Consider the following 12567-nt stretch of genomic DNA (forward strand, 5'->3'; position numbering starts at 1 on the left):
CTTGCATACTTCTCCTGTATGGTGATTGCCATTTAAAGGTCAGCACTTTCCAACGTGTTCTGGGTGTCACTGGTTTTCCGAATAGCGAGAAGATGAGTTATCTGCAGTGATGATTCTTATTCGTGCAAGTGTATATATATTTGAGTTTATTTGAACTGCCATAGCACAAAATCTGTCAGTGAAATATCTAAGTAGAGCTGTACGAGATGAACATGAAAAGAAAATGTACATGAATAGAAGGCAATCCCTAACCCATGGAGCATATTGATGGAAGTCGCATGTAACTCCAGAAATCTTTGCGGTCAGCCTATTTTGTGAGGTTTACAGGGGATGACAGCTACTGAAATTCAGGGATCTTATTCACAAATTGAATTATTAGGCCAGAAAAGACAGCCGCACTGGAAAAGGAGTGATAGGAATCAACATGTAAGAGAGATTAGGAGTTACTTGTCAGAAGCTATTTTAGGAAAAAAGCTGATAAAGAGAGAGACTCTGAAGGACATTTGAATATGATTGATCCCTGAAATGATGAACTCAAGGGGAGATCTAGATATGCAGAGGATCTATGTTTTGTTTTAGTGTGTGTTCGCAGTTGCCTTTTTTCCTCTAAGACAACTAGAAATCTCTATCACATCTCCTAAAGGAACATGAACATAGGATCTGAGCCTAAATTGGACCTGCTGTGGTGATAAAAATGATTCCAGTGTATTTCCCTGTTCCTTTGGTAAGGGGGAAAGTTGTAAGAGACCCTCAGGGTGAGGTGTATCTGGGAGGTGGTGGTCTCCTCACGTCCAGCAAGGTGTGAGGACAGGCAGCTGCCTGTGAGCTGCAGGAAGAGGGATCTGAGGGGCTTGCAGGGTTTGTGTAAGCTCAGTATGTGGCCTTATTTTGCTAAAGCTGATGTTTGAGGCCAGCTGGAATCATTGTTTGGACAGAGCAAAACCAGTCTGAAGTGGTACCTCAGGGAGTCGTTGGCATGCAGATGACAGATGAACCTGTGTTTGCAGATGAGATCACCAGCAACAGGGTGACAAGTGTTTGTTTTTAGTGTCCTGTTGATGCTGAGCTTGCTTATGGGCATGTATAACTTGTCAGCACTGCAGCACTGTGTGGAAGTCTCCTTTTGAGACACCTTTTGCCAGACAGCACTGCTTACTGATGAAGTTGTTGTGGGCAGCTGGGTCTAATGGATGTGTAGAAGTTGCCCTATTCAGTTCTGTTAAGTCAAATATTTTAACCTCACTAGTTACAGAGGATGGAAATTGCACTAATAGATATCTTGTGGGTTAGAAAGACATCTTGTATCTCTGAAAGTGAGCTGAGAACACTGCTTGTAATAGAAACCAAAGCAAAAGAAATCAAACCAGACAGAGAGCAGTGTTCAGTTCAGTAATTACCCCGGGGTTTTATGAATCTCCTCTTATGCTCAGACAATGCTCCTGCGAGTTGGTAATGTTACAGCTTTACAACAAGCATGGAGCATGCCTTTGTGTGCATTATGTATAAGCTGAAGGGCAGAGAATGGCCTCAAAGTGGAAGGTGTCAAGAAACATCCAAAATCAATTCACCATTATATAGCGCGTGGGAGACATTCCTTGTGTCTCTGAGTAGTCCTTGAGACAGCCTGGGTTTCAGACTGCCTGGAAGCTGGTACGATTCCAAGTTACCGGTGGAGATGGCTTTGAACTTGGAATAAACCTGCACACACACATACAAATGAGAAGACAAAACATGTCGAGTGAAATCTTGGCCTTATCAAAGTCAAAAGGAGTTTGCTGCTGACTTCAGTGCAAGAAGAATTCTATCCATAAAGGGGGAATAAAAAAAGAGGCTTGAACTCCAAAATCAGAGCTAAGCTGTCTGATGTAGGGGGGTTTATGTCACAGATACCTGCTTGTTTTCACATGTATTTGCAGGATCTGAAGGCCGCAAAGTCTTTGTAATTGTGTGTCTGCAATCCCTGCCTGCAATGTGCTTGCCAAAGCACACCTGGAACACTCATGCTTTTGTAACTTTCCTTTCTTGTTTTTATGGTCCAGCAGCATTGCTCAGGCCTGTTCAAGTGAGTTGGCAATTAGTAATGTAAATATAACTTGTCTGACTTGATTTGTTCTTCCCACACACACGGTCTGTGTCTGGCTCACTCCAGCTGAACCATTTGTAAAGAGGAGCAAGGAAGCACGCCGTGAATGCCAGGAAGGTTTTTACCCTTTTAGAATGAGCTCTTCTACGTTCTGGAGAGCAAAAAGAACTTGTGGCCATGGTAGGGAGTGCGCGGTGTCTTTGGGAGCACAAATCTTAAGGTGTTCCTGTGCTTGACTTGCATTGCCTGGCAAGAGTTACCATTCATTTTCATTAAACAACCTGTAAGTCAGTTGCATCTTAGTGCTGTGAAGGGTCCAGTTGCATGTACCTGCCCGAGGACGTGCAGCAAATGCCAGATTAAACACCTCACAAAAGACCACTGTGTATATCTAGGGTATTTATTGTTGGGTTTAGTCGGTTTGCTTGTATTTGTGAGAAAATTCCTGCCATGGGTATAAAATTGGCCTGATCGCCAGACCCTGCCAAGTCCGTGTGCCATGGTTGGTATTCACTCCCTACATGGGAACCATCCAAACCTCCCAGCCTTTCCCCTTCCAGTAGAAACTGTGCTGCAGCAGCAAACTGTCACCTTCACTCACCTAGAAAAGGGCAGAGGACTACAGGAGAGCACAGGGGAACTGAGAAAAGGTTGGAGTTGCCCCAGTTTTCATTTGCTGTGTTAGCAGTCTGAGCTCCAGAGGGGAAAGGGAATTTGGAGGGCTTCATGCTCAGCGTGCAGGTTTCCATGCCCTTTGGTAGCTGCACACTCCCCATGCACTGTGCAGGTATCGCAGTCTCTTAGGATTCCTCTTTGGGCCTGACATCTAAAACATAATCATCACAGCTCTACTACTCTACTCTGCAGCTACTTTAGAGGCTCCAAATGCTTTATTCCGTCTGGTCGTTCATTACACGAAGGTAAAGCTACGTGACTCAGTAAGAGTAACTAAGTGTGCAGGCCTACAGAAGTGATGGATCCATTTGATCCATCATGGGAAGTGGTGCATCCATTTGTTATACCTAGGCACTGCCAGCTTAATGTATGTATTTGGAGAGGGATTTCTAATGAAGGAAATCTTTATATTTAGTAAGTTCGAACACAATCAATGGATCTGTTAGGTTTTCTTTTCACAGAAATGCTCACTTGAATGGGTGCCTATTTGTGGTCTGTTGGTTATCGCTCCTCTGTTAAGGAATGGCAGCATATTTCTGGCCATGTTGTCATGAGTTGTGAATGACAAACCAAGGGATGTGTTTTATTTGACTGCTGCAGTGATTGTGAACAGCTCAGCGCTGACAGCCTGGGAGGAAAAGTACCATTAAATGCCCTGGGATCAGCATAAGATGAACCGCAACACCGGAAGGTTTTCTCCTCCAGCTCATTGTGCGTCATTTCTGAAGTTAGCATGCCATTGACTTCTTTGCTGGGCTGTCACATCAGCTATAGCTGATGTTTTTGACACCACCATCTTCTGTGACATTTGTTGCTTAAAAGCTGGGAGTAAGGTCACACTGAGCAGCTGTGAATAGCCACCAACTTGCAGTCACCATCACCCAGACAGCATTCGAAAGAGCAGCTTTGGGTGGGGATGAAAGGTGCTGTGTCCTACTGGCAGTGCCTTTGGCCAGGCAAAGATGGAAGCAGGAATGAGAAGCCCGAGATGCACATTTAAAACTGTGGGGACAGCACTTACAATGAAGACATGATTTGAAATAGTGTCTAGAGGGCAATTCTTTTAATTCTGTGGGGTTTTATCATCCTGAACACTCATGTCCTACACAGTTGTGCATGGGAAAAAGTGTCTGTCTGATTGGTTTTACTGCAGTATTAGCTGAAGATACAATTCTCATTCACAGAGAAGCCTCTAACTGAGGATAAGTGGTACTTTATTCACAGCATGTTTTGATGTTTAAGTGATGCTAAGGTTGGGCCTATAAGTATCTGGTGGTTCTGATAAAGCAGCCCACAGCAGGTCCCGTGCTCTCAGGGTGCTCTCAGCCAATTGGTAAAGTTGAGTGAGAACGTGAGCTAACTAATCCTACAAAGGTAATTAGCTTAATTGTATTCCATTTTGAGGAAAAAGTAAAGAAGCATCACTTTATGAGGTAAAAATGTGTGTGTTTGGGAAAGAGAAAAAGTCATTCTGTGAGAAAGAGCATTTATGAAAGGCCTTGCTTGTGTACACAGGCACAGTGATCATAGATTCATGAAACCAACCAGGTTGGAAAAGCCCTTCAAGCTCATCCAGTCCAACCGTTCCCCAGCACTGCCAAGGCCACCACTAACCCATGGCACTGAGGCCTTGTCTCCACGGTGTGTGAACACTTGCAGGGACGGTGACTGCAGCCCTGCCCTGGGCAGCCTGTTCCAATGCCTGCATGGCCTGAGAAAAGCATCTGTTGAGCATGGAAATGGCAAACATCTCCAGCAGCTCTTTATTTGAGAAGATAACACTTGAAGATGCAGCTAAACTTGCTTTGAGGCCTCTCTTCACTCAGAAGAGTTTCAAATACAAAGCTGCTTATTTTTACTCAGTCGCTATTTTGCATTACTTCCCAGTTTATTTCACAGACATCAAGCTTACAGTTTACTTGAAACCTCAGCAAAGCAGGAAAGTCTCTCTTCAAAATGGTGAGAGAGTAGTTTACTGCTTAGGTCATTTAACTCAGTCGTGAGTTATGACTAACCGGAGAAAGCAGTTCAGTATTATGAAACCAGCCTTAAGAAAAGTAATTTGCCCTCAAGTTCCCATGCTTTCTTGAACCTTGAATTGCAAAAATCACCTCTTTGACCAAGGATCCAAAACTCCTTAGCTTATTACTGAAGGTGATCTTCCAGAGAATGTTTTACATTGTGTGTTTTCTTCCACTCACCTTTAGCAACACCATAATACCTGAAATATCCTAAATTTCGGGGAATACTGATCTTTACATATCAATTATGATGCTCCTTGTGGCTCATCCTTTACTAGAATTGAAGAGAGGAAAGCTGCTGAATGGCTATTGGCTTAATAAAGAAAAGTAATGTTGAAATTCGTGTTAAATTGCAGTGAGTGTACAGCTAAACTGAGATTTAATTACATTTTTAATTAAAGGAATAGCTATTGAGTATGTCATTGAATATGTGTTGTAGCCAGCCCTAACATATAGCAGTGTTATAGGAGATCATTAAACTGGTTGCTAAAATTCCAAGTGATGGAGAACTAGAACTGGTGTGGATGGAAGGGTAGAAGAAGATAACAAAGTAAGCGAACAGTGATTTAGGCAGTATTTCTCCACCAACACCCCTCAGCTCATGGGAAGCTGTTGATGCTCTCAAGAAAATGTGTCCTAAATTTGACTTAAACAGTCTGCTCATGGTGTTAAAGGCTCCATCCTTCCATTCCTTGTGGGTACCACTTTTACTTCTGAAAGGATCTTATTGGAGCATTTTATTAGCTAGTGGAGTCACCCCGATTGGACAGGTATCGTAGAAGCCTGTTGTTTGCAACTGAAAGCTGCTCTGAACAGTGAAATACAACAGGGAGATGGGGTAGATGATCTCATGGGTCTTTCTGCTTCTGCCCGTTACCATTTCTGTGCATATAAAGCCATTTAATCCTTTCCACTCAAATGCTTTGTACTCACAGAAATATATTCTTAATAACGGCACGAGGCATGCTACAACTCGGCTGTAGCCAGACCCTGTGACTCAGTTGGACTGAGTTACTGTTTGAAATAGAGCATTGTAGAATTAAAGCCTTTTTCTTGCTACCAAGTTTTATAGTTGAGCCTATTTTGAAAGTTCCATCACTGTATGATACACAGAGACTGATTTGTTAAAGGACTGTGAGGGTGGTACAGGTGTCAGCACCCAAGAGTTAGGATGTACTAGAATTAAAGATAGCTGTAACCTATATCTGACCTTGCACTTTCATGGAGCATGATCCAGCCCTAGTGACCCTCCTCCCCTGTCACCTCTGGCTCTTTTAGATGCGGAGGATAAACAAGGGACACGTATGTGGTGAGTGCAAAGAGCGTGGCGAGCTGCAGAAGTTGTGGGGAAATGTCTGGTAGAGGCATGAGCACCCTTTAGGAATAGAGTGCAATGTCCTGTGGTGAAAGCGCTTTCCCCCCCCCGTATTGCAGCTCTGTTGCTGCTGTTATCTGTGGTGGTGTTCTCGCATTCAGAACCCAGATTACAAAACATCTTCTGTGCCTGAACAAATAGAGAGCGCGGATTCCTGAAATATGAACTGAAAGAGTCAGATGTGAACCTCGAAAGAGTAAAATGGTTTAATGGTTAGTGATTGTAAATCAGGATTTAGCAGTGGTTTGTACTTAGGTGATGGCATCGCTGTGTTTTTCCAACACACAGGATGCATTGTGGTTTACTTCAGATCAGTCCCAGTTCCCTGTTACTGCTTAACTACAGGATGTTATGATTATAGATGTAGTGACACCACTGCGGAATCGCTGCTGATAAATCACGGGGGGATGGCAGCTGTAAATGCAGCTTCTCTTGTGATTGAAGAGGGAGATGTGAAGGCGTATCGCCCAGATGCTTGATCAATGGTAAATAGGGCCAGCCACAGCATGCTGAAGCTTAAAAGTCCTTGCCAGATTTTGGGATTAGAAGGTGTTGTTTGAAGCATTAACTCCTCCAGTATCGGAACAATCAGCTGCTCTGGTCCTCCTCTTTTCCTTTCTCTGCAGCCAAGATTTCTTTACCTTTGCAAGCAGGACCTGACACGCAAACCCTTTCCCGAGTGATTTTTGGAGGTACGAGACCTTCTTCAGCAAACTGCCAAGTATTCAGTGTCTGTGCCACAGTGCCCTGCATCTTCATGTCGTGTCCCCCATAACCTTCCCATTCACCTGCTTAATAACTGCTCAGGAAACGCGCTTGGAGCTGTGTAGTTACACTGCTTAAGGCTGGAGAAACAATCCGTCAGTGCAGATTATTGTGGTGGGACACGCCAGCAGCAAAATCAGCTATAGTCAGGCTTCACTTGACACCAAAGGGGATGTAGCTTTGGTCATTCAGTCCCCTGCTCTGTAGGTGACAGTCCTGTGCAGGTAACGGTCCTGATGACTGATGAGGGGCAGGGATTGTAACCTTCTCTTTCAGAGAAGCCCCACACTTTCAGTCTGGATCTGAAAGCTGTACGAGGTTGGTGAGGTTTTCCCTGGAATGAGAAATGCAAATGGCTGCCCACCCCCCCAAGATCTCCCTGGAATCCAGGCTAAATGGGGCTTGTGTTTGTGTTGGTGCGAGAGATGAAATCAGGACTGGCAGACTGTGATGTGTGAATTTGCACACGTACAGGGACTCTGAGCAAGAGCGGATCTTGTTAATGAAGCCAAGGTATTTTTGATGGTCTGTGCCTACAAGTCAGTCCCGTTCAGTAAAAGGGACTTTCTCTTGGGTCTCTTTAATGTCACATTCCATTTGCAACTGTAATAAATGCTACAACTTGCTTCCCTCTCCCGTATCCCACAGAAAAAATGGCAGAGAGGAATTTCTTGCTGAGCCTTTGATAACGCTGCTTTCTTTTCGTTCCAGATAACTTCAAACGAGAAGTGCTCGGAGAGCCTGAAGAATGATGGTGATGCTCTTCTCCAGACCCTGGAGAGCCTGGCCCACACTGCCAGGTGAGTTCCCTCAGGCTTCTAGGAATTTCCAGGGCTGAGAGTGCTCTCCTCCTGCTTTGTCTGCAATGGTCTTCTCCTGTAATCGCCTTCTGAGCTGCTCAGGTTCCTGTCTCTGGCCGTGGTCGATCTTATTTCTTATTCCAAACACTTGGTCTCTATGACCAGACACTGGGCAGTGGTTTTTGGTAGAGGGGGCTACAAGCACAGTGTGATGTTTGTGCCCTGTTTTGAAGTGCTTGTGTTTGGTGCTGATTACTCTCAGATGTGCAGTGGAAGAACAGAACTGCTTGTGTTTAAGAATACCTGTGGCTTCCCCAAGAAGGCACGAGACTGAGGGGAATGCAAAAACATTGGTGCTAGTCCCAGCGAGCTGGCCAAACCTCAGCTCATCTCCCATAGACTTTCCCTCATCCAATCCCCCTTGGACATGTGGAAGAATGGATTTTACTGTTCTCTGCCCCTCAAAACAAGTATTAGACTCCTGCTGCGGGCTGTTAGGCTGCGTGCCCTCAGTGCCATGGGTTAGTAGTGGCCTTGGCAGTGCTGGGGCAATGGTTGGACCTGATGAACTTAAAAGGTCTTTTCCAACCTGGTTGATTCCATGGTTCTATTTCAGTCCTGGTTGAGCTAAAATTCCCCGAGAAATTGCAGTTTATGGATCAGGTTTTGAAACACTGAGATCATCTTTTCAGTGCTGCTTGTGCTCCCAAAGGCAGGCCTTATATGGGTCAGTTGTGTGGGAAAACTGGCTCCTCCACATGATGTCAGGGTGTACCCTGTATGCGAAGGGAGCAGGGAAATGTTGGGATGCGGGGAGTGTAAGAAGGTGCACACCGAGGACTGACCGAGCCTGTTGGGAACAGTCTGCATCCTTCTTGCATGCTCAGCTGCTGACTCATGGGGGTTTGTGTGACACATTGAATTATCTGACTGAAACAAAACGTCAGCTCTCCCCAAGGGAGACACAGGCAGCACCAGTGAAGGTGACAGTGAGGAAGCACTGGGTGTTCTCCTTTAGGGTTTCACCGGTTTTTAGCATTTCTCTGACTCTGCTTTCCTGGCTTCTTCTCATTGTCTGTAGTGTACACAGAAACAGGAAACCATGTACTACAGAACCCCAAATAAACAGCACTCACTCTTATTTGACACAGGATGCCCAGTAGACCAAATGCTAGCTGATGCCGATGACGATTGTTTGATACTCTTCATCAGGGACTGTAGCAATAGGACAAGGGGTGATGGGTTCAGACTGAAATAGGGCAAGTTCAGGTTAGATCTAAGGCAGAAGCTCTTCCCTGTGAGGGTGCTGAGGCGCTGGCACAGGGTGCCCAGAGAAGCTGTGGCTGCCCCATCCCTGGCAGTGTTCAAGGCCAGGTTGGACACAGGGCCTTGGAGCAACCTGGTCTGGTGTGAGCTGTTCCTGCCCGTGGCAGGGGTTGGAACTGGGTGAGCTTTAAAGTCCTTTCCAACCCAAACCAGTCTGGGATTCTATGATTCTGTGGTACATGAGGGTAAGCCAAGTTCTCGGCTGTGCCCAGCTCCCACGCTGCAGCAGCAACAGGAGAGCCCCCAGGAGCTCACAGCTTGATTTTCCCCTCCTCCCCTTCTTTAGGGAACACATGTCCCTGTCCATTTGCTTCCAGAGGAAACTGAGAGGGATTCAGCCTGGGTCTTGGGGCTGTAATGGACTCAGATGTGGATAAATTGGCAACAGACAGATGGAGGAAGGCTGGGATTAGCAAACTTTAACAGGTTTAGCTGTTGTTCATGGAGGCTATGGGATATTCTGCCATCTTCCCTAGAGTGTTCCTTGTGACCTCATAAACTTGGTCTCCTCACTTGTGCTTTGAACTCTGTTAAGAAGCCTCTCTGTATCTCATGCAGAATTGGAAGTGTTTTAGAGATCCTGGATCTAAGCCATGCTCCGAGCAGCCTGAACTCCCAAGGCTCAGACATCCTATCACCATCCTATCCCTCCCACATCCTATCACTGGGGTGAAGTGGTTGAGGAGCCTTCCTGCTTTGCTCATTCCACCAGGCAGGTTTCTGGCCTCCCGCTCTGCCTGCGTGGCAGGAGGAGGACACCAGCCAAGCAGTCAGGGAGCCAGGAGAGGGGCACTGCTCGGGCTGCGAGCTGCTGTGGGTGCTCTCCTGCTGCCGGTGTCTGTCGTGATAACACCCTCCTCTCATCAGAACAGGCAGTTGAATGAGTGACACACAACCAACCTGTTCTGCTTTAGTAGCTACGTGGAATCAAACCCACACTGTGAAACGTGGGATCGTAGCCATTTATTGCTCAGTGAAGACAGTTGCCAGGGTGAATTTGTTTCCTGGTTTAAATTGCTGCTCATTAAGAGCAGCTTACATAGCATGGAGTGAGCATTTGGATTTCCTGGCCAGCCCTGCATTCCCCAAAGCATGGAGTGTCGGTAGGTATTTGTCATTAGCAGCAACCAAGGAAGCTGCAGGTTGATCTAATAGCAGCCTTTCTAAGCTAAAGGGTAGCCTAGAAACCAAAAAGACTTGTTCCTGTGGACTAGCAATAATGTGTGAGAGCCTCTGTTCCAATGCCAGAAAAAACATGTGTTTCCAGATGGGGAAATGAGGTGAAATACGTATAATAATGAAAACTTCGGTGAGGAAGCAAAGGGCCCCACCAGTCAATCTCAGACGTGCGGAGCTGAAGAGGAGGGGGGGGCAGTCGCTGGCTGTGTGTGTGAAAACACATCTTTCTGTCCAGCTGGAAGTGTCTGTGTGCACATTCATGGGGTCATGATAAACGATGTCTTTGTACAGAGCAGATGGGGTGAGGTAGCAGTCACTGTGCATTTGAGTTGAAATTCATTTCTACACCACATTTGCTACAGGGCAGAATCCGTGGTTGCGTGTTAGTGCTTAACAGGAAGGCAGGGTACAGAGAGCAGTTGATGGTCAGTAGGAATTGTCTAGCATAAAGGTAAATGTGGGATCTGAACAATAAGGCTTCCCCCTGAGGATGTCTAATAGGTATTACTGGTTTTAATTCCCAGCTCTCAGGCTGATGTTGCTGTGGCTTCCTTGGCATTTGAAATTCTGAGGATGGTGGGACATGAGAGTATCAAGACTACCAAGTGACCTGGTTGTGCCTGAAACGCACAAGTTGTGTGTGATGCTGAGCACCTCAGTCCTGCAGGAACACTTCCAGATGAGCAGAGCAGCAAGCTGAGGTGTGTGTGGCTGTGTGCAGGCACATGTCTGAGTTTGGAAGGTTTCAGGAGGGAGGGAAACTGGTTTCAGGGGGGTTGGTTGGTTGGTTGTTCTTTAAACCCGTGTATAGACGAATTCTTGGTTACTGCTTTACTTTGTTGGCGTTATGTGATGTAGCGCAAGCATTTGACAGCCAGTTTCAAGTGTTCATTAAATACGTAGTTTCACAATACAGGCATGAAGTGTTTCACTGTTTTAAGCTGTTGTTGGAAATGTTCCTTTTCTGTTGTGGACCAGGTGACTGCCTCGGCTGTCATCTCAAGGGGCCACCGCATGCCTGTGACTGGCACTAGGCAACACCTTTGTATCAGGAAAGATGCACTATTCATCTCTCCATGGAACCAGATCCAGCCCCTGCATCACACAGAGGATGTGTGCATGGATTATGTATGTGGTCTGATTTTTATCAGGTTTTTACCCAGTAGCATGGGGTTTTACTGGGAGACTTGTGTCCCCTCTGCTGCCTGGCACTGCACAGCTTAAGGTGCACTGGTGGAATGTTATCCTTGGCTGCCAACGCTCCTGATTGGAGCTCTGGCTTGGAAATAGGTGAGGATGAGCCTGACAGCAAAAGCTGGCACTGTAGGAAAGGTCGAGAGTGAGCAGTGCCACAGAGTGCTAAGAATGTGTCCTGGCTGGTACTACCATCATCCCCTTCTACCTTAACATGCCGCTTCCCAGGCAGCACCTCCATGTCCCTGCCACAGCTCCCCAACACAGGTACCTTATGGGGCATTGCTTCTACAATTCCGCTCTTGGACAGCCAGTTCTCTGGAGTATGTGGAGGTGAGCACCCCTAGGTAAGCAACTGATTTCTCCGTGTCTGGTTGACAGGAATTGTTTTTTACATTACTTTAAATAGCTGAACAGCTGGGATTAGAGCTGGAAGTACCAGAACCTGGGAAAAGCCAAGTGGTGGCCATTACTTGAAGTGTTTTACATTAATGGTTTTCTAGTGAGAGTGTGGCCAAGAGAAACCAAGCTAACTGGGTGAGACTTGGCCCTCTGCAGCTGCAGGGCCTTTGCTCTGCAAGAGGGGACAGTCCCATTGTGCAGCTTTGTCCAGCTCTCAGCAGCCTGGGATCCTAAGTACAGCCAAGAGTCCCTCTGATCTTCCACCAGCAAACTGCTGTACTGAAGAACAGCTTGGGAGCTTTTGCTCGCAGCAGAGGCTGGTGCCAGCTGCACTCTGCAGGTGTGCAGCAGTGAATTAGTGGTTTAAGAACCCCATTCCGTGCCGCCACTAGAGAAATCAGTTACACACAGGCAAGGACCCCTGAAAATGGGTTTAAGTTACTGACCCAGCTGACAGTTGGTAAGTGAAGGCTCTTAACTTGATCCTAGTGGCAGTGCACCTCTGAAGAGAGCCATAATTTGACACAGAGTGAATTAAAAGTTTACTTCAATTTTGAACCATTTTATAACTGCATTTTTTTGTGTTTAACACAATGTTCTCACCTTCGGAAGCCCCAGAGTGTGGGGCGGGCAGGCCAGGCAGGCAGCGAGCTGCCTCACATCTGGCTGAGGAAACCTGCCAAAGCGAAGCGACAGCATGGCACAGGGATGGACACTGTTCACACCAGGACACGGGGCTCTAAAGAG

At 46.3% G+C, this 12567-nt stretch overlaps 1 protein-coding gene across 1 annotated transcript in view; it reads left to right on the forward strand.

Moving 5' to 3' along the window:
* ULK4 (unc-51 like kinase 4) overlaps window positions 1-10833 on the forward strand; it is a gene marked incomplete at both ends in the record, with an annotated part of 202619 nt that extends 191786 nt beyond the window's left edge. Inside the window, 2 exons of the mRNA XM_080611269.1 lie at window positions 7631-7719; window positions 10749-10833. Of these exons, the coding sequence (XP_080467395.1) occupies window positions 7631-7719; window positions 10749-10833 (174 nt within the window). The remainder of the gene's footprint in view (window positions 1-7630; window positions 7720-10748) is intronic.
* Window positions 10834-12567: the final 1734 nt, after the last annotated feature.

The sequence above is a fragment of the Psittacula echo genome, assembly GCF_963264785.1.
Source record: "Psittacula echo genome assembly, chromosome: 2".
NCBI classification, from domain to species: domain Eukaryota; kingdom Metazoa; phylum Chordata; class Aves; order Psittaciformes; family Psittacidae; genus Psittacula; species Psittacula echo.